The sequence below is a fragment of the Zonotrichia leucophrys genome, chromosome 4A (assembly GCF_028769735.1).
Source record: "Zonotrichia leucophrys gambelii isolate GWCS_2022_RI chromosome 4A, RI_Zleu_2.0, whole genome shotgun sequence".
Taxonomy (NCBI): Eukaryota; Metazoa; Chordata; class Aves; order Passeriformes; family Passerellidae; genus Zonotrichia; species Zonotrichia leucophrys.
In genome coordinates, this window is record NC_088174.1 from 14,854,855 (window position 1) to 14,876,652 (window position 21,798).

Genomic DNA, 21,798 nt, shown 5'->3' on the forward strand with positions numbered 1-21,798 from the left:
GAGCACCAAAAACCCCCAAACCATACCATTCTCACTGGAAATGTAAAAAATCCAAACCATTTTCCCAGTGTAGCACAGCAAACACTGCCCTGTTCACCCTGGAGCTGGTTTGGCAGTTTCACCTTATTCCATGCCTAGGAAGGTGCTGAATTAAGGCTGGCAGCAAATATCCCACTGCAGAGACAGAGCCCAAGGTGCTCCACAAGCACTCCTGACTACCTCCAAAATGGAAAAGGACTTTGTGGCTCAAAGATGAAGGCACAGTTTTATCTGGAACAGCAAAGAGCAAACACTGACACACGTGGGGCCTGACAGAATTCCCTGATCTCACTTCTTTCTTTCCCTGCACATTTCCTTGTTTCTACAACCCACAACAGCCCCAAATAAGCAGCCCTTAATCTGAATATTAGCACTGCTGTTACTAACAAACAGCTCCATAGGCAGGCAGCAAGAGCAGCAAATTCTCCTGGTGACTTTTTTCCATAATAACTTTCAGAAAAAAATGCTTAAATCACAGCCCAGAGCTAAACAAGCAATTCTATTTTCAGGTTCCCAGAAGAACTTGAATCAAAAATCCTTCTTTTCACCTCTGAGAGAGTTGTAAATGGATTTTAAGTATTTTTCTAGAACATGAAAGCTGCAAACATCCAGCTGAAAAAACCAACATTTCCCAGATCAGATTTTCCTTAAAAGAAGGATGGAAAAAGGCAAAGGTACAGCTACACCTCTTAGTGTGTGCTTGTCCAAATCCCACGTGGCAAAATGAAACAGCAGCAAGGATATTACCAGCTCCTCCAATATATTAGAAAATATTTTGAAATATAATTAGAAAACATTTTAGAAAATAATCAGAAAACTGGAAAAAATTAGAGATGAGTAATACAGGCCAAACCATGCATGTTAAAATAACGCAGAGCTGAAAACGTGCTAAGTGAGAACAAATGCTGCATCTTGGGATAAATCATAAAGAAAATATGGTTTGTTGCCTTAGGATGTGAAAAATCCTATAAAAGTTAAAATATGAGAGCACAAGAATGCAATAGAACCAGATGAGTTCTCTGACACAGTAACCACACAGGTACAAGGCATCTAAAAAGTGAAAGATTAAGTGAAGCCAATCTATCCTTTTTAAAAAACTCTCCCAGTCCTGACTGCTTGAGCCAGGCTGAGATAAGCTGCTCCAGTGATAAGCACAAGGAAAGAACTATTAGTGAAGTCACGTCAGGGCTGGGAGAAATTCAACCCCTGAACCTGTTCGTGGTCCTGTGGCTGGAAGCATCACTCAGAGACCATGAGCTGGGACAAGAAGTTCTGGATCCCTGAAACCAAATTCCCTGGTGTGACTCTGATCCCTGTTTGGACAATGCTCTCAGGCACTGGGTGGGATTTTTGGGGTGTCTGTGCAGGGACAGGAGCTGGATTTGATGATCCTTGTGAGTTCCTTCCAAATCAGGAGTCTGTGATTCTACAGCTGTTGACAACTCCTCCTCCAAGGAAGGGAACAAACAACCCAAAAAAGACTCTTTGTGATTACTGCTTAGAGTAAGATGTCTGTTTTGACAGAGATGGGAACCAGGGAGCTCTGGGAACAATCTCTTTTGGGAAGCCCAGTGGAACATCTCCCCAAAGCACGGACTGGAGGCAGGAGCTGCAGACTGGAACATGGCAGTGACGTGGCCCTTGGGAGGCTGCTCTGTCCCCATTCCTGCTGGGCAGGCCCAGCTGGGTCTCAGCACTGGATTTCTCTCCTCCAGGTAGTCATCCAACACTTCCTTCATTTGCCAAAATAACCATCAGTTAAGAATCCATTGACAACTGTATCAAAAAGCAGTGGAGGAGGCCAAGAGGCCCAGGCAGCTGAGCAAGCAGGAAATTACTGACAACCTCAAATAGAGAATCTCAGCAAAAGGAAGCTCAGACACTGGACCTGCACAAGATGCCAGCAATATGCAAATAGACTGGAATTTAAAAAGCCTTTACCCACTGGGGTCCCCAGAGAGAACAGGTTGGAACAACCATGCTACAGATGACATTTTCCTGAGGTGACAAAACCATAACATCTCTGCTCTGCTAATGCTGGGATTGGCAGGATCTATAAATACCAGCACCTCGGACTCAGGGCTAGTTTTAAATCAATGCAGATGGGCAAGGCAGGAACTCGGAGCCAAATCCCATAAGCTGTTCCATACCAGCACAGCCGCTCATGGATGCAAACTCCCCACTCTCCAACAACAGCTGATTTTCTGTTTTGCCTGGAATTACGTGTTTTTCAGCACAAAGACCAAACCAGGCTGAGCCAGAAGACTCAGCCCATCAGAAAGTTCTTAAAACCAGAGCAGAGCCAGTCACCTTTATCAGGAATAAACAAAGATAATGTGGAACAGCAGGTCACTGGAGACTGTGCTGATAATCGGAGTCGTTCAGCTCGACTCATCTGTAGAGCAGCTGACTCCACACCGAGCTGCTGTGGCTCATTTAAACCAGAGCACTAATTGCCTGCAAGCTGGACACACTTCAGACCTTCAAAAGGCCGGGCTGGACGGGGCTTGGAGCAACCTGGTCCAGTGCAAAGTGTCCCTGCCCACTGTAGGGATGGAATGGGACGGGTTTGAAGGTCCCTCCCAACCCAAACCAGTCTGGGATTCTGGGATTCATGGACCCTCCCCTTTACAAACACGTGTCTCAAGACCACCAGTGAGAAAATAAAACCATTGTGGAGTACACCTGGAGAATTCAGAAGAGGGAACTGAGGGGAGTCATTGGGGGCTGCAGCTCCTGCTGAGGGGCAGCTCCAATCTCTCTCCCTGAGAGAGGGAACAGCACCCAGGGAATGGCTGGAGCTGTGTCAGGGACATTGAGGTGGAGATCAGGGAAAGGTTCTTCCCTCAGAGGGTGTTTTGGCACTGAAAAGGCTCCCTAAGGAATGGACACAGCCCCAAGGCTCTCAGAGCTCCAGGAGGGTTTGGACAACGCTCACAGGGTGGGATTGTTGGAGCATCTGTGCAGGGCAGGAGCTGCACTGATGGTCCCGTGTGTTCCTTCCAGCTCAGGACACTCTGTGACTCTGTGATTACCCAGACACATGCTGCAGGCAAAAAAGTGTTCCAACGTGAAAATAAACAGGAAAAACAAAGGGAACACAAATGCACATAATCTTGCATTCCGTGTGGTTTTGCTCCATAGGTACAATTCTTATTAGCGTGTCTTATATTACTCATCTGCCCTGTGATACCTGATATTTAAAGTAAAATATTAAGTTTATTAAAAAAAAAAAAAAAAGGAACAAAGGAATCTCAGTGAGCTTTCAGATTCTTGCCTAAAAACTCGAGTGAAGTGGGAGTAAACATTCCCTAGATAAAAACCATGCAGTGGCCATTGGGCTGCTCCATCTTTATCACTCCCAAAAGCCCAGGCGCGGTAACAGCACACTCAGTGGTCACAGTATTGGCACATTTTCTGAAAAACACCACTCAGAACCTGAACAGCCACACTGAGGATGGAAAACAAAGCTGAAACAACAGAACAAGAAATACTCTGTCTGAATATTGGGCACACAAACAAATCAGACTTCTCTGGGTTGTAAACTCTCACAAATTCAATTACCTGCCTGACCAGAGTAGCTGCATCACCCAGCTGAGATTGTAAATGATTTTGGGTTTCTGGCTGTAAAAAGCAGAAATGGGTTGAAAAAAGCCCCTTTACCTCCAACTGCTGGCATCTCCAATTTAATTTTGGTTCATTATGTGCCTGAGATAATTAAAAAGAAGGTTGGAGTGCTCTGTGTCCTTCATAACCCTGGATCTGTTCTGAACATGGCATTCAGACATCCAGCCAGCCCTGAAGTCGAGGAGCTCAGGTTAATAAACAATCATATGCAGCCAAAAGTCCAAATTCCAAACACAGCAAACCCTAAGCAACGAGGGAGAAAAGGCCCTTCTTCAATATCCTTAACACTCTGAGAATTCAGACAGAAACTCAGCTCATCCCACCTGGCATCAACCTGTAATGATTCATTCATAATCCTGGTGCTTACTGTAAACCATGAGAAACAGTCAAATAATACTAGATAAATGGGCAAACTAAAAGCATGGGTTAGTGCTGATTAGTTTAAGACACAGGGAAAAAAAATCTTAAATTCAATTATTATATGAGTTTACACAGAAATAAGAAATTTCCCATTAACTCCAAAACTCACTTCAAAATGGTTTTTCTCTCGTTTCTGAAATGTTAAAGAAAAGTACATGTTCACACACATATTTTAAAAAAAAATTAAGGTTTTAAGGCTTTTATATATGTGCTACAGAGAATGAAAGGAAAAAAATTATATGTTAATCAAAGGGATATGCAAAACTACTCTGTCTGACACCAGACTGCACAGTGGCACTGCTAATATTCTTCCTGGATATTGGGTGCAGTACCACACTAAACCTGAGACAGCCCACAGCTAGATTTCAGATTCTCTAGGAATACCATAGAGTACCAAAATCTATTGAATGCAGAACTTATTTTATGTCTGCTCACTCGATTTACAGTCCCAGAATTATCCACAAGAGGTGTGAGGAAGCCCAGCTTCCACCTGAAATTCTGCATAGGCTTTAGAAAGGGAAAGGCAGCTGGTCCAAAGGTCTGCTCTGGGCACAAAGAGTTCTGTCCACACCTGAGCTTCTACAATATTGCTAAAGTGGCAAATCAGCTCCCGAGCCAGATGCAGAGGAGTATGAGCAACAGCCATGGCAAAATCCCACGTCACTATTGCTCCATGGGAGCGGGAGAGGCCAGGACGTGCTTCCCATTCCTGGCAGGTGAGTGCCAGCGCTGGGCACAGGTACCAGGGCTATAAACGCTATGGGGAAGTTTACAGCCGTCCAACTGCAAAGTGCTACATCAGCGCCACACGTCACTGCCCAGAGCTCCCAGAAATGAAAGCAAGGCCGCCCGGACCCTTTGGAAAAGGACTGGAACAGCTTCAGTTTTGTCACTTTCACACAGACACATCTCGAGGTGCGGGGCCAAGGGCCACCCCCCAGCCCCGGCCTTGCGGAGGGACTGACCTTCCTCAATGACACACATTCAAGGGTTCAGCACTTAGCCAAAACAGCCACTCGGTGAATTTCACCGGCATCTAACAGCCACAACACCACACTTCCTAACCCCTCCTTTCCTGCCTGACAGCAGGCCCAGACGCCGCGGAGAGGGGCGGGTTTCGCGCAGGCCGCCGCAGGCCGGGAATCCCTGACCCAGCCCGGCAGCGCCGGGCCCGGCGGCACGTCCGGCACGTCCCCCCAAGCCGGGCCACGGCAGCGCGGCCGAGCCCGGCCCGGAGCGGGGCAGCCCCGGGGGCGCGGGCGAGGCGGCGGCGATGGCGCGGGGGGACCGGGGGGGACCCGCGCCCCGCGCCCCCCGCCCCGCCGGCTCCGCCGCGGCGCCGCCGCAGCCAATCAGGGGCCGCCTCACATCGCCGCGCACCGCTCCCCGCGTTGTAAGGCGCAGCGCCATTGGCCGCGCCGGGCCCCGGTGCGTGCCCTCGGATAACCCCCGGCCCCACAATAGCGCGGCGCGGCCGCTCCGCCGGTGCCACCGGGCGGCCCACGGGGGTCTCACCGGCAGCCCCCGGCCCCGTCGCGCCTCCGCCTCCCACCCGCCCCTCCGCTCCGCACCCCGCGGCCCGCCGCGGCCTCAACGGGGCGCAGCCCGCAGCCCTAGTGGGGGGGGGAAACACACACGGGGCGAGGGGGGGGACGCGGCGCCCGGTGCGGCGGCGGCGCGGGGGGCGGAGGGAAGTTGTCGGAAAAGTCAAGAGTGAAACTTGTCTCACCAGGTCCTCGAAGCTCCGGCGGTGCTCCTTGCCCTGCCAGTCCAGGCGCCGCGGAATGAGCTGCGGGAGGGACACGGGGACGGGGGCGGCCGTCAGAGCCCGAGCGACCCCTCCCCGGGGAGCCCCCCCCCCCGGTACCCGCTCGCGCCCCCCGGGATGGAGCCCCCCGGCCGCTGCCCCCGGCCCCGCCGCGGGGCAGCCGCGCTCCCGCCGGGTGTCCCGGGCGGAGATGGGCTGGGTTAGACGGGGCAGGGCAAACGCCGACCCCGCCGTCCCGAGGGCTTCCCCCGTCCCGCCGGGGCAGGCGCCTCACCTGGTGCTCCTCCAGCTCCTCCACCAGTACCTGGGGACAGAGGGACACACAGACACACACACACAAAGGACGTGAGTCCGGCGACCGCAGCGCAGCGGCTCCGCCGCCCCGTCCCGTCCAGTCCCGTCCCGTCTGCCGCCCGCCCGGCCCGGCCGGAGCGCCGGCTCCGCGCTCACCTGGGCGGATTTCTTGCAGGGTCCGGACTGCAGAAACCGTGCGATCAGGTAGTAGAGCTCTGCGGAGGGAAGGGGGAGAGCGGGTTAGACACGGTTAGAACGGAGGGGGTGCGGAGCGCAGCCCCCGCCGCCAGCGATACCCACCGGCTTCCAGCTGGGTCGGGGCGGCCGCCGCCGCCATCCTCCTCGGGAGGGGGAGGGGAGGTGGCGGATGGCGCCCCGGGGGGACTCGGCTCCTAGTGCGGGCGCAGCCTCATGCCGGAGCGGCGGTGCCGGTGCGGGGCGCGGGTCCCAGTGCGGGTGCGGGCGCGGGTCCCGCCCGGGCTCATCGCGGCTCCGCGGACCGAGCGCCGCCGGCACCGCCCGCACCGCCGCCGCCCGCCGCCGGGGGGCGCGCGCGGCAGCGCCGGGCGGGCGGGGGGGCAGGAAGGGCGGGGCGGTGACGCGCCGCGGGGGGGCGCCCGCCACTTCCGGCCGGCGGCTGAGGGAGGAGGAGGAAGAGGAAGGGCCGGGCCGGGCCCGGAGAGCCGGGATGTGCCCGAGGCGTTTGGGCACCGTCACGGGGCTGCGCTGGGCCGGGCTGTGCTTTAGAGGGCCCGGGAGCCGTCACGGGGGAGCTCTAACGGCTTCTGTCCTCGCGGGTTCCGCCCTCAGCGCTCCCGGGTGTCCTTGCCCCGGCCCTCACGGCTTCAGCCCTTCCCAGCCCTCATAGCCGCAGTGTTCTCCGTCTTGGCCTCCTCCCTGGCAGCGCCTGGGAAATGGAGGCCCATGTGTGCCTCATATGAAGCAGTTTTCAAGAGGATGAAGGGATTCAGGAATCTTAGAGATCCTGTCAAGGGTAGGGGGATGGAGCCCACGCGTGTGCCATGGAGGGGACACAGGATTGCTCAGTGGGGAGGCGACAGCGCCTTCCGGCCTCCCGGTGAACAAGGCCTGGCTGCAGGGAAGTGCCTGAGGTTGGGGTGGCTTTAGGAGTTAAAATATTTGCTCCCAATGACCGGAAAATTCCAATGTGATGGATACAGCACCTGTTCTCAAGGAACAAAGGGGTCAGGGTCAGAATAGATAGTTTTAATGGAAATAAATGTTTTTCCATGGGATGCATCCTGTCAGAGCTCCTGAAATCAGTGTCACTTGAGCAATGAGTTGCTAAAACACATGAAGTGAATTGTATTTTATCTCAAGTACCTGACATTTGGTGTTAGAACTCCAGTGTAAAAACCACTGTCATCATGGCATAACAAAGGACAGCCTCTCCTCATGCCTGGAACACCAAGAGCTGAATCACTGTGAGTCGATGCTCTGGTAATATTAAGAATAAATTCAGATTGAGCACATATTTATAGCAGCTGCTCAGGACTGGGCTTGCTGTGGAGCACTGGCTCAGTTTTGTTGCTGTGCAGTCAGGGTGCAGTCCCTGCTGGCAGCTCCACAGCATGCCTCCAGGCACCCAGGGAGAAGAATTTGGGGATTTGGCATTAAGCTGCTCCACATAATTCACCTGTACTCACCTGCCCCTTATCCACCTGTGGAAGTTATTTTGTGCCAGGAGCTTGGATTAACTGGGTGGTTTATGGACCCTGTTTCCTCTTCATCGTCCTCTGAAGTTCTTGAGTTCTCAGTGACTGTTGAGAGGATCCCAGAATGGTTTGATGGAAGGGACCTTAAAGTTCATCCAGTCCCACTCCTGCCATGGCAGGGACACCTTCCCCTACCCCAGGCTGCTCCAAGCCCTGTCCAGCCTGGCCTTGGACACTCCCAGGGATGGGGCAGCCACAGCTTCTGTTCTGAAGGCCTCAGACCCTTCACAATAAAAATTTCTTCCAAATACCCCACCTAACCTTGCCCTCTGGCAGTGGGAAGCCATTCCCCCTTGTCCCAAGTCCCTTTCCATTTATCTTGTAGGCTCCAAACAAATACTCTTGGAATGTTTTCAGGGCAGGTTCCTTGCTCAGCTCTCAGTGGACAAACACGAGGTGCCACCTCACCAAGCTGCAAATTCCAGTGGCTTCCCAATAGTAACAGCTCTCCAGCTTCCCAGCAGGACCCCAGAGGCTCCAAAGCTGCAGAGCTTCCCTGGAGAGACAGAGTGAAACTGCTGTTCTCAGAATGAACTCCCAGCCAGGAGAAGCACACACTGATCCCACTCTCCAGGAGGTAATGTTTGTCCCACCTGTCTTCAGAGCCCAGACCTGCAAGCTCATCTTTTCATGCATGATGGGCAGGCAAAGGAGAAAACACAGATGATGTTTTATAATATGTCCTGAAAGTACAAATGCATCTTCCTGAGCTGAACAGAATTCCATGTCAGGGGAAAAACAGCTCCATAAATAGTGGCCAGCACCATGTCCTGGTGCATTTTGGTGCCAACAGCTCCACATCCATGCTCAGGTGAGACCCCACCTGCAGCCCTGGGATCTCCAGCACAGGAAGGACATGGAGTTGTTGGAGCAAATCCATTGGAGGCACCAAGATGGTCAGAGGGATGGAGCAGCTCTGCTGTGAGGAAAGGCTGTGACAATTGGGGTTGTTCAGCCTGGAGAAGCTCCAGGGTGACCTAACTGTGGCCTTCCAGTGCCTGAGGGGAGCCTACAGGGAAGGTGGAGAGAGACTACATGGGCCTGGAGTGCCAGGACAAGGGGGAATGGCCTCCCATTGCCAGAGGGCAGGGTTGGCTGGGATATTGGGAAGGAATTCTGCCCTGTGAGGGTGGGCAGGCCCTGGCACAGGGTGCCCAGAGCAGCTGTGACTGCCCCTGATCCCTGGCAGTGCCCAAGGCCAGGTTGGACAGGGCTGGGAGCAGTCTGGGACAGTGGGAGGTGTCCCTGCCATGGCAGGGAGTGGGGCTGGATGGGCTTCAAGGCCCCTTCCATCACAAACCATTCTGGGATTCCATGATTCTGTATTTGTTTAGGAATGTGACATTTCCCTGGCACCTTTTGGTGCCTTACTGAATCTCTGCACTCATGACTTGCTTTCATTTGAGCTTGGGGGTGGCACAGGTGAAGCTGCAGCAGCACCAGGCAGGATTGTTGTGTTTGGGCCTCTCTAGAGCCCATGGGGATTTCTGCAGTAACTAAACAGGGCTTTCAAAAGCCTGGGATAGAAAATGCTCCCAAAGTAAGCTTGTCCATGCCTTGCTTGTGTCCTTCCTGCAGCCTTCCAGCTGGAGCCTGGCTGCTCCTTGCTTGGTGCTCACTCCAGGACCCTGGGTCAGTGCTTGGCCATGCTGTGTGTTGCTCCACACCGTGGCTCAGATGGATTCCTGCATAAGGAAGGGAGTGTTGGGAATGCCCCGGATGTGTCCTGTGTGTGCTGAGGGCACAGCTGTGCAGGTACAACCAGCATTCCTCCTTCCCAAACAGTTCGCAGGGAGCTTCCCTCAGCCTGGCTGGGGCTGGACTGTGCTGCTGTGCAGCCACTCCTGAGCCTCTTCCCGACATTCCTGACTCCCTGGCACCTCAGCTTCCCCTCCTTCACCCTCTCCCAGTTGCTCCATTACTCCCCAAGCCTGCTCCAAGGGCTGTTACCGATACCTCTTCCCACCTTTCCTGGGTTTTCCCCTCCAGGAGTCATGCGTGGTGAGTAATGCCCATCCTCTCTTTCCCCAGGAGCTCCATTTCCCCACCACACGTGGATTCTGCAGCTCCATGACTCATCTTTTTCCAGATCCTCTGCATCCAAGCAGCAGCATGCTGGGGGTGATAGTAAATCTCAGAGTGAAAGCAGGATTTTATGGATGTGCTGATTCATCTTTCCTCAGAGCAGAGCTCTGTTATGTAAATGCCAGCAGCAGCTGGTGGCAGGAGGAGGGAGAACAGACTAATGAGCCACGGAAGGATTCAGGAGCACGGATGCTTTAAGGAAGAAGCTGGATTGTAGCTGTTTCTTTCCATACTGCTCTTTAAAGAAAAAAAATGAAAGCTTTTGAGGGATTTTAGGAGTAGGAACTGATGACATTCAAATACCCATCACTTCTCCCCATTTGGTTTTGTAGGGAGTTTTACTCTCAGCTGTAGTTAAAAGTAAAACTCAACCCCCTGTTTAATTTGACTATAAAATTAAATGAACTTTTCCACAATTAGCTTGTAAAACCAGGTAAAGGTGTCTCTCTCATTTTTTATTTATGATTATTTTGCCCTCATGAGTCAAATCCTGCTTTAGCCGTCTGTGGAAACAGAATTGTGGTTTAGTAGAACCAGAAATGTACAGTTAAAATCAAAAAAACCCAAAGTTTAGAGTGGGATTGTGCAGGTGTGGTGGGTTTACCTGCATTGAACCTTTTCAGTAAATGTAGGTAAGGATTCACATGCCTGAATTCAGCTGGATTTAAACACTAGTACAAATTATGCATTTTTGGCTTTTTTTTAAGAATATTTTCTGTGTACATTTCATAAAATACCCCTGAGTTGGAAGCAACCCACGAGGATTTCTATGAACATTCTGCTCATCTTGGGTCTTTCATCTGGAGGTAAATGAAAAATAAGGATGGTAGTTAAATTAAATCTGAGTTTTAGTTTAGCTGATTCAAAAATAAGAGTTGTTCAGAAGGAATTCAGGAGTTGGTGCCTTGTGCTACACAGCTGTGATTAAAGGAGTATTGAAAAGTCCAAGCTTATTTTAAGATCTTTACACAGAAAAACCTCAAATTTTGATATCATAGTTTATTTTAAAAAATAAATGAGATGCAAAATAATTAGCACTAATTACAGTTGCTGGAGTGCAGGGCTTGTGTGTGCAAACCAACATCCTGTTTTTGCAGGAAAAATCTCCAAGTTCCCACTCCTTCCTATGGTTCTCTTCCTCGACAAGAGCTGTTAAATAATATCTAAATAGCTGTTAGATATTACACAAGATCTGCTCTAGGATTTTTGCTATTTTTAATAATTTATTATTTAATTTCTCTGCTGCATCGTTCCAATCATTCCTCTAGATGGTGCCAGACACCCAAGAGTTGGGAGCGGCATTATCCCATAGAAGGCGATGGAGGACGAGCCAGGACGCCGCTCGCCTTTGTTTCTAAATTCTATCTTGCAGCAGTTCGTCTTGTTGAAAAATTACTTGTTCTGGTGATGTAAATATGATGAGTTTTTTCCTTTTGAGAATCCTAAAATCCATTCAGCCTAAATTCCACCTTGCTGGAGCAGTGCCATCCCTTGCTCCGTGGGCTGATCCATATCTCCCATTCCTTATGGCAGCCATTAGCTGCTGGGAGCTGGGATCAGTGCGTGCAGCCCCGCTGCGGCTGGGGAGCTGAATCTGCCTGCTTTGCAAAGCAGTGACATTTCTGACTATTATCTAAACATTTCTCCTTATCTCTGTTTCACCCAGAAATGCCAAATCCAGCTGTGGGTGGAACCACGGGAAAAGGGGTGGCTCTGTCCCTGTGTGCTCTGGGCTCTGCCAGCAGAAGGACCGGGGCAATGATATCAGTGTCAGCTCCATCCCCAGCATCTCTGAATTCCAACTTTGCACTCAAAGTGCCTGGAACCCCCAAGTTTTATAGCAGCAAATTTACCACTGGGTGTAAGTGACCAGGTAGGTTTTGTTATTGCTGGTGTCACTTCTGCACCCTGCACAATCCCTGTCTAAGGGCTCATTCTGACCTGTGGCCCCTGGTTGGGATCAAGCTCCCTGTTCCCAACCTTTTCCAGCTTCTCCTGATGTACCCTGACTGCTGCCAGTCCAGGGGTCCCCTGCACAAGGATCTCACCCCAAAAATACCACCTGATATCACTCCTGGGCTAATTCAGCAACTTTAAGTCCTGCTAAATATTTTTAAATAATCCTTTGATGTTTTCTTTGTGATTTTTTTAGGTTTTTAGGGCCAACTCCTGCATTTTTGGCTTCTCTTGGAAGCCTGGGCACAAAGCATCTGACTGCAGCTGGGAATTCATCACCTCTCTCCCTGGATATGCAAATTTTACTGTAACTCCCTCAGCTAAGTAAACAATTTTAATAAAATTACATCCCTCTGTATCCCATACCCTTTTCCATAAAGTTTTGAGGATTTTTATATTTTAATTATATTTTTCATTCTACAAAAAATATTAGAACTATTTCAAAGGAGTTCAATAGGGTTTTTTACAGCACTGCTTTTATTGAAATAAAAGGTTATAAAACATTTTGATTAATTTTTTTTTATTTATTGATATCCCTAACAGGTAGACATTGTAAATAAGCTCATTAATACTCTTTAAATACAGCCTTATAAAATTAATTCTCAATTACTGCATGAGATGATGGATTAGAAAAATGTCCCATGTAAATTTGCTCACAGGAGTGTGAGTTTGGAATGAACTTTCTAAGTCACTGATCATGGAATCCAAGGATGGGATTTTGGAACATTTCTCAAAGTGCTGTCCCATACAGGAATTCTCTTCCCATTATCTTTATTTATTGCTTATAAAGCCTCTTCTTGTGATCTTCAATTTGGATGATGTCTCCCTCTTATCCCTCATAAGGAAAAGCTTTAACATGGAAGCTTCCATAAATTCCTCTGCAGTAAAGTGACCCCGTATTTCATTTAATTCTTGCACTTCCATCATTTAATGGACATTCACATTCTCCTGTGGCTGTCCAGTTTTGTATCTCTGGGAAAAGTCTTTCCCCTGATGTCCTCAGGAGTTCAGATTTCAGAATCTCTTTTTATTTTTGGCCTTAAATTATTAGGGCTTGAGACATAACTTGCTACAATATGTTTTGTGTGTCATCTTGATTTGGAGAGGCCTTACATTCTTGGAAGGTCCTTTAAAGTGGTTTTTTTTTTTTAATCAAAGGACTAATTTAATTTAATTTAATTTCCAGTGAGGTGGTTTTCAACACCTGCAAGTTCTTGCCCTGTTGGCTGTTCCCTTTCATTTCTCTTACACCAATAAAAGTCTATTAAGAGTTTATGAAGTCCCCAAGTTCTGTGTGGTTGAGTTTCTGCTGGAAAACCACCATAGGTGAAGCTGTGAAGGCACATGGCCAGAACTGTGCCATCATCCTTATTTCCCTGAGGTTTTCTTTGTTATCCCTGGATTATAATGGTGTAAGTGTGGAATATGGTGTAGAGGTGGAAAAAAGCTTCTCCTGTTTGTTCTCCACATTGTCCTTGAAGTCTGGAGGATCTGCCATTTCCTGTGGAGGATCCTCCTCTCTCTATGTGTTTCCTGATGTCTCTGGACACCCTTCTCCCTCCTGCTCTGTGCAGCCAGCAGATCTCAGTCCCTTCATTTTTTCCTCTCTTTGCTCCTTCCTCCTGCTTGCTGACTGAGGTTGTTGCAGGTAACACCTTTCAGACCTTGACTTTCTTCCAAACCCATCTTCCATCTTGACTTTGCTGCTGCCTACGGACTCTGCCAGCCCCCCATGCCCTTGTGTTTGGGGGTTTGTCCTTGCTGACTCCAGGATGCCTCTGGAATGGCTGAAGAATATTCCCATGGGAGACACAGTGCATCCTGAAATGAGGCATGGAAAAATCCCATTGAGAGTGACGCTGTGCTCTTGGTGCAGGTTTCAAGCAAATATTGGAAAAATCCTGGGAGCTGAGACCTGAGGGAGGGATTTAGGGAGACCAGAGGCTCATGAGATGCATCAAGACTCTTGAAAGCATTGTTTTGTCTTTCTTGAACATGTGGAAAACAAACCAGGCTGCAGCACTCCCTCCCTGTCAGGAGAAGAAAGCAGCAGGACAAAATCTGTTGTTGGAATTTCCCTCCAGCAGCACTTCCATCCCTCCCAGCCAAGGGCAGTTGGGGTGAGCCATGGCCATGCTTGGGGGCCTCATCCCAGGGGACATGGGTGTCCCAGAGCTGCTTTGTTCCCTGCAGCCCCACCCACCCCTCAGCTAAAAATGACATTTTTCACCAACTGCTAAAGCCTCCTGCTCCTGCTTTAATGTTAATTTTGGGAGTTTTCAACTGGACTCTGAGCTACCTCCTTCAGGAATCCACGTGGCAGCCCCGAGGTCCAGCCCCATCTGGGTGACAGAGTTTGTTTCCTTTGGCAATAGGGATTTAACAACCAGGCTTCCAGCCCTGGGAATCATTTCCCTCAAATAGCTGCAAAATAAATGATGGGACATTTTCCAGTGCAGTGCTGCAACCACCCAAAACACCACTGTAGAATTCACAGAGGCCAGGCAGAGCGAGTGCATTAAGCAAGGCTTAGGGGGATTATGGAATTAAATTGGGAGCCCCTTCCACCCTTCCCCCAGTCAAAGACATTCGGAAATAAATATTAAAACAGGGTGTTAAAACAATGGCTTTGGCTAAAACCTCTGCAGGCAAAGAGCCTTGTTGTGGGGGCTGTTGCTGAGCTGTGGACCAGGCTGTGTTCCAGAGGGTTTCCATCAGGGAGCTGGGGTGATCTCAGGAACACCAAAGGCCGTGGCTGGAGTGGCTCTGCTTCCCAAATTCCCTGTGCACAGAAGTGCCCCAGCCCCTGGTGCAGCACAGGACTCTGCCTCCCCTCCTCTGGACCCTGCTGCTGCCTTTGGCATTCCTTATCCTCTGCCTGCACTTCCCTGCTCTGTCCCTTCCCGTGATCAGTGCATCCTGCTCCTTTCAGGGAGAGTTTGTGCAATGAAAGCTTTGCTTTAATCTGGGCTGGATTTAGCCAGATGCTGCAATCCTGGGAAGGCTTACACAGGGCTCAGGTCTGCCATGGGAATGTAGCCTTGATTTGATAATCTGAGAATGGTTTATTTAAAATTAAAAACATAGAAAACCTTTGAAACAGCTTTTTTTTTTGTTTTTTGAGCTCCTTTTGGCCTTGCAGTAGAACAGGCACCCTGGCTCTCAGTTACATATAGGGCCTGGCACCCATGAAATAGGTTTTAGGCTAATGAGGCACACTCTGCCTGCTTTAATTAAATTAATTAGAGCCAAAAAAAGGCATTTTCCATTAAAAGTCTTTAGCATCATAATAACACAATGAATTTAAATATTTAATATAAAAATACATAAAATTAAATATTAATTTCCAATACACTTACAGAGTCCATTTGACCAAATAACCCCACAGATATTCCCTTACCAGAGAATCCCATTTCTTTACATCTCTATTAACATAATTACAGACCTTTGTATTTAAAACCTTTATTTTAGTACAGTTCTCTCTGTAATAAAATTAATCCATGAGACACCTGTGCAGCAAGAAATAGGATTTACAGAGATTTTAAGCTTTTGGGGGCAAACATGGTTTATTCTTGTCCGTGTCAAGGCCTGGGGTAGATGAGCACAGTGACACCAGAGGCAGCTGAGTGTATTAATTAGTGCTAATTAATAAAGCTACCGGGTTCTTTGACCTTCTCACAGCACTGCATGGGTGGAGGAGGAAGGATAAGGAATGAGCAGAGGAAAATCCTTTTGGTCAGAGTTTTTCCATGCCTGCCTCTCCTCTCTGGCTCCCCCAGGTCCTTGTCCCCCTGTGCCTGTGCAGGGAGTGGTGGCAGCTCATCCTGCAGGCTGGGATCCCAGGGGATCCTGCAGCCCCCTGGGAAGCTGCTGCCCAGGAAGGGGCTGGGGATGTGACTGCTTGTGACAAGTCTTGCCTGGGAGAAAACCCAACACGGCAGCGGTTGGAAACCTGAATGATGTCACTATGGCAACAAAATAACTCACCTTAAAATAAAATGTGCATTGGAAGCAACCTCATGTGCTCAGGGAACACAGGGAGGAAGCTCCTATTTTTTATATGTATATATTTTTATGTTTATGTATTTTATAATATTTTCTCAGCTTCCTGAATTCCCTGTTAGCAGATGCTGATGCAGATGTAAGAAATATTTTAATTTCTCTCAGCAATGAAATGAAACAGAAAATGACCAGACCTCCAGAAGAAGGAAAAACGTGTTTGCTGGAGGGCAGGAAAACCCTGGAGCTGCTGATAACTACGAGGCATTCTGATGTATGTGAGAGCCAGACTATCAATATCTGCAGCTCACCCCAGTGATTTGGGACTAATTATTGCTAATATTTTTCATGGCCATAGTTCATCCCTTTCCAACAATCCCAAACTCCATTTCCACATTTGTTCTTTCCAGTTTGTTTTCCCTTGTTTCTGCATTAAATAAAAGCGACAGGTGGAAATGTAGAGATTTCTCTGGAAATTCCAAACTCTCCTTGGCTCTTTTTATCCCATGAGCATCCCAGCCAGCTTGGAGCTGTGGTGATTCAGCCACAGTGCTGCTGGGGAGATGTTCCCAAGTTTTCTCATAATCCTGGATGCTTTTTAGGCTGGAGTGGGTGACTCTGACCAGCTCTGTGTGAGGGAGGCTGGGATGGGCAGTGCAGTGGTGGGGTGAGGCCGTGAGCTGTGCCAAGCTCTTTGCTGAGAGATCCAACCCTGGCAGCAAAGAGGAGTCATCCCCATCCTGTCAGGCTTTTCTCCTGCTTGCCAAAGGCCAGGAGCATTTATGGGATGAAGCATAAGGCCATGGAAAGCCCAGCACCCCTGATCTGGTCCTGCAGCGACCCTTGACTAATCCAGGGTAAAAATAGAAACACAAATTGTCTGGTGTTTCACTGGGCAGCAGAAATCCGGCAACGCTTGAGTTTGAATCATCCAGATGATGCTCTGCAAGAGGGGGATGTTGCTCTGGAAATCCCACTGATCCCCAGGGAAATCCCACTGATCCCCAGGGACTGGGATCGTGCTCCAGGTGGAGAGATGCTCCCAGTGCTCCAGCAGGAAGGGCAGGGCTGGAGCTGGAGCTGTTTGAAGCCGAGCAGAGGCAGCCTGCATTGGCACTGTGCTTGCCCAGCGTGTGTGTGCTGGGCACAGAGCACCTGCCTGGGAATGGGCAGAGAAGTGCCAAAGGCTCCACAGCCACAGGTTTTCCTGTGGTTTTTGCAAAGTTCAGGCCATTTGTAAAAACTGTGGAAAGCCCAGCACATCCCAGAAGGAATCGTCAGCAACCACAGCTGCATGAGTAGCTCTGGACTTCCAGTTCTTGCAGTGCAAAAATAAATACATTTATAGAATAGCTGTATTTTATATAATACTTATATAATGTATAATTCTCTATTATTATTATATCATATCATATCATATCATATCATATCAATCATATCATATCATATCATATCATATCATATCATATCATATCATATCATATTATATCGTATATCATAATTTTCCTCCCTATATCCATTTTCTGAGAGCTTTGCACCCAGTTTAATGGCAGTGAAAATAATTTACTTTCAACTGCTTCTTCTATAGGAAACCAGGAAAAGTGGATTAAAAGGAATGAGGTTATGGAGCATGAAAAAATATTCCAAAACAACTATGGAGGAGAGAAGAGGAGTTTCTGTTCTGACCCTGGGTGAGTTCAAGGGGGTACTTGGGATACCTGGGTGCCAAATAATGCTAATAATTGAGGCTGTCACATTTTGACGTCATCAGCACAGCATCCAGACGCTGCCTCTCTCCTTCCCATCGGTATTTCCTTGCAGTCCCACATTCCCTGCAGCCCCTGCTCATTGGGAGAGCAGGGAATCGCTGCTGCGGCTCCCTGCTCCCGGCAGCGCGGGAGGGATGAGCCGAGATTGAAATCCTTCCCTACCATTGATGTCAGGACGACTCCAACACCGGCTCCGGCTCCGTCCACGTCACTCCTGCACCCCATCTCTGCAAGGAAAAGTAATCACTTGTCTTACCTCCGGGTTTAATTAGTCCCTGCTCCGGGGCTAATTAGGAGCGCGGTCCGCGCCGAGGTCGGGGCCGGAGCCCTCCCTCCCTCTCCCGCTCCCGTTCCCGCTCCATTCCCGCTCCCATTCCCGCTCTGTGCCATCTGCCATTGCCATGACACTGGCTTTGCTTTGCTTTTCACGGCTGGCTGGGCGCGCTGGATGCGCGGGGTAATGGGGCTATTTTTCCCCCCTTGGTCTTTGGAAAGGAAATAATAATACTAATAAACCCAGGAATGGCTGGAACTGCTGCACACTGCCCTTTTCCTTCCCACTTGTGAAGCTTTTTAGCATTCAGTTTTCCAGCAATTGGGAGGAAAATTGCCCTGAAAGAAAGAAAGAAACAAAAATCTGTGTTATTTTTTAAACACCCCCCACCCCCCGCGCCACACAGGCAGCTGCAGAGAATTTCTCTTCCAAAGGGATGATGTAATGGGCTTTGTCAGCCAATGCTGGAATGAATAAAACCCGAGACCCGAAATCCATCCAGGCTTTTGATGAAACTCCTGAGATTCCTGGAGCAAGTGGTCGCCAAAATAGGCTGGAACTGCTGGGTTTGTCATGCAGCTCTTGAGAGAAGTGAGATGGAGAGTCAAGGGCTCCAACCAGGGAATAACCAAAAACACCAGGTTATGTCCCTGCTGAGGGAAAGGGGACCTTGAGGGGCATCTGGGGACATTCAGTAAAGGGGTGCACAGCCCTTGGTGCTGAGACATCAACTCGAGCTTCAACACAGAGTCACTCCTGATCTGTACATGGCACCCACAACCATTTTATAGAGGGATGTATGTGTGTATTTAATATGATGTATATTATATATAATTCAATATTATTGCCCAGAGAAGCTGTGGCTGCCCCATCCCTGGGAGTGTCCAAGGCCAAGTTGGATAGGGCTTGGAGCAACCTGGGATGGTGGAAGGTGTCCCTGCCCATGGCAGGGGGTGGGACTTGATGGGTTTATGGTCCCTTGCTACCCAAAGCAGTTGGGGATTCTGTGATATGTATAAAACATAAATATATAAACTATACACAAGTATCACCAGTTCCTGCTGCAGCAATGGGCACATTGTTGCTCTCCCAAGGATGTTGTGGGCTGCTGAGTTCAGGAGATCTCTCCCATCTCTCTGTGACTGATCCCAAGTCTCTGTCTAGCTTTCTTTGGGGCCCTTTAGGCACTGAAAGAGGCTCTAAGGTTTCCCAGAGCTTTCTCCAGAGCACCCCCAGCTCTCCCAGCCTGTCCTCATAGGACACACTGCACTGTTCCTGTCACCCCAGATTCCTGCAGTGAAGAGCCTGCGGGGCAGGCAGGGAGAGCTCCTGGCATTCCAGAAGGTTCCAGCTCTTGCTGGGACATCACACTTCCAGGTGATGGAGGAGAATCATGGATACATTTTGCCTTGGCTGCTCTCTGGTCCCTGCTTGTGCATCCTTGCTGGGCATCCCTGCAGCAGGAGCTGGGACAGAGCTGCTGCACCATTCCCAGCCCTGTGGAGCCACCAGCATTGTGCCACATCAGTGACACCCTGAGAGCTGTGGTACCTGCTCCTGGTCCCTGTGCCATCACCCCAGCAGCTGGATAACCCCAAATTCCCAGGGATGACCTCTCTGTGTGTGCAGAGCAGCTGTGCAGGAACCCCCAGCCAGGACCACCTAGAGGCTACAGCACCAAGTGAAGCCAAGAAGATTTATTGCCAAGATGGGCCACAAAGGGGATGGAAATAATTCCCAAGCCCAAATGGAGCAGCACTGGGAATCTGGACCTCTTCTCCAGCCCAGGGGTGACCATCACCTCACCTTCAGCACCAGCAGCACCCAACAAACCTGGGCCCTAGGGTGCCATGTGGGGAGGGAGTTTTGCCAAGAACAGCAGGATGTGGTGCCCTTTTCCTCCTGGGAAAAATCCAGCTCCAGTGGAGAATATTTCCAGGAGCACGGGGGGATGTGCACAGCCCAGGTCAATGGCACAGGGCTTGGCAGGGACACAGGTGCTACTTTGGGTACATCCAAGCCGTGTGTCTGTCCCACCAACAGCCACATGCAGCGAACAGCAGGGATGTCTGCCTCCTTTCACTGGAGGGCGCAGACCAAAGGGGAAGTACAAACCTGTGTCCCCTCACCCCCCAGCTCCTTCCAGAGGTCCAGAGCCAGGGACAGCTCCAGGTCCTCTCCACACCCACGTGGGTTGCTGGTCCTGCAGTGTGACATGTCTTTGTGTCCCACAGCCCCACCGGATCATCTTCCAAGAATTTGTGTAATCACTTCCTAAGCCATTATGATTCCTGGGCTCCATTTGGGCAATGAGTTACATGGTTTAATTACTCATTGTGTGAAATATGCTCGTTTTGCATCTGCCACTCTGTAATTTCATTTGGGGCCTCTTTGTTTGCTTTGTGTCCCCACACAAGAGCCACCGACCCCTATTCACTGTCCCTGTGCCGCTGCACCAGGGAATACAAATCCCGCATCCTTTTCCCCCCTGTCTGTCAATTCTTTGCAAGACAAAAAGGGTAATTTATTTAATTGTTGCTGATATAATGTCCTAAAAGTCTCCTTTCCCCTCCAACAGTTAATTACACTTGTTAATTATTTTAATTATTCCCAGGGTAATTCTGTAGGTATAGAGTAGCATAGGAGTAAACACGGAGCAGGGAAGTCAGAGTTTACTCCAAGATCTCTGTTGATAACCAGGCTGTAACCACATGGGTGGTGTAACCACAGCAGGGAACATTTGGCCTGGATTTGGAACTTTCTGTTGGAAGGATTTATAGGAAGAGAAGGCAGATCCTGCAGGATTGCCCTCAGATGAGGCCCAGAGAGGCGACTCCAGCCTTTCTCTCCTGGCAGAGCCAGCACAAAATGGAACCGTGACTCGGGGAAGTACTTCTGGTCAGCACCTCCATAATGGTGGATTTATAGGAAGGAAGAAACCAAACCAAGCAAAATTCCATCTTGCTGGAAAGCTGAGTCTCAGCCTGAGGCTTAGGAACAGCTCACCTCCAACTCCAGCCGTGTTCTGAGGGGAGCGGCGGCCCCGGATCCGTGAAACAGCAAAACTTGTTTGTGGTCCCACAGAGCAGCCTGTGCCAGCGCCCCTGGAGCCAGGGTGAAACCCGAGAGCTGCCGCAATCCAAACCTTCTCCACAGCTCCTTTTATCTTCCTGGGGGGAAAACAAACAGCGCAGAAGCCGGAGCTTTGTGGCTGGGATGTCGCACATCTGGTTTGAGCTCCAAGAAATGCACCTCCACCCCCTCCCCGAATTGTTCATGTTAAACAAACAAAACCCCAGCGATTTTGTGAGATTTTGGCTCTGGGATAACTTTGGAGCAGCTTTTACTGAGAATTCCAGGCTTGTGCTGCACTTCATCCCCAGTGGAGCAGCACACCTCGCTCACTGGGAGGGAGGCACTTCCAAAGGGGAGCAGCCATGCCCTGGAACCCCCTTGCTGGGAATGCTGCTGGGAGTGGGAGGGGAGAGTGCTCTTGACCACTCTGTTTAGGTTTCAATCCAGCATTTTTCCCTGTGTAATTTATGCTTCCTCTCCCCCTTTTAAGAACGTCTGGAATTGTTTAAGATGTGTCCAATTGTATTAAGTTGCCTTTGAGAGTTTTATGGTGTCAATTGGATTCCCGCTCTTAGGAACAGAGCTTTCCAATTTGCTGGTTTTCCTTTTTCTATCACATCAGCACCAGCTTCCTTTCAGTCAGTGCTTTCAGGTGTTACCTCAGCCTGAAGTTCACACTAACCCCTGGACATCACTTCCATTTGACTCTGTTCCAGTGATTCCCTGGTTGCTGCTGCAGGAGGGAGTGCCATTCCT

At 49.7% G+C, this 21,798-nt stretch overlaps 1 protein-coding gene across 1 annotated transcript in view; it reads right to left on the reverse strand.

Annotated features, from left to right (window-relative positions):
• BRWD3 (bromodomain and WD repeat domain containing 3) overlaps window positions 1–6,651 on the reverse strand; it is a 50,790-nt gene extending 44,139 nt beyond the window's left edge. The window contains exons 1-4 of the mRNA XM_064712692.1: window positions 6,449–6,651; window positions 6,305–6,363; window positions 6,129–6,158; window positions 5,816–5,875 (exon numbers count right to left, since the gene is read on the reverse strand). Of these exons, the coding sequence (XP_064568762.1) occupies window positions 5,816–5,875; window positions 6,129–6,158; window positions 6,305–6,363; window positions 6,449–6,485 (186 nt within the window). The 5' untranslated portion in view covers window positions 6,486–6,651. The remainder of the gene's footprint in view (window positions 1–5,815; window positions 5,876–6,128; window positions 6,159–6,304; window positions 6,364–6,448) is intronic.
• Window positions 6,652–21,798: the final 15,147 nt, after the last annotated feature.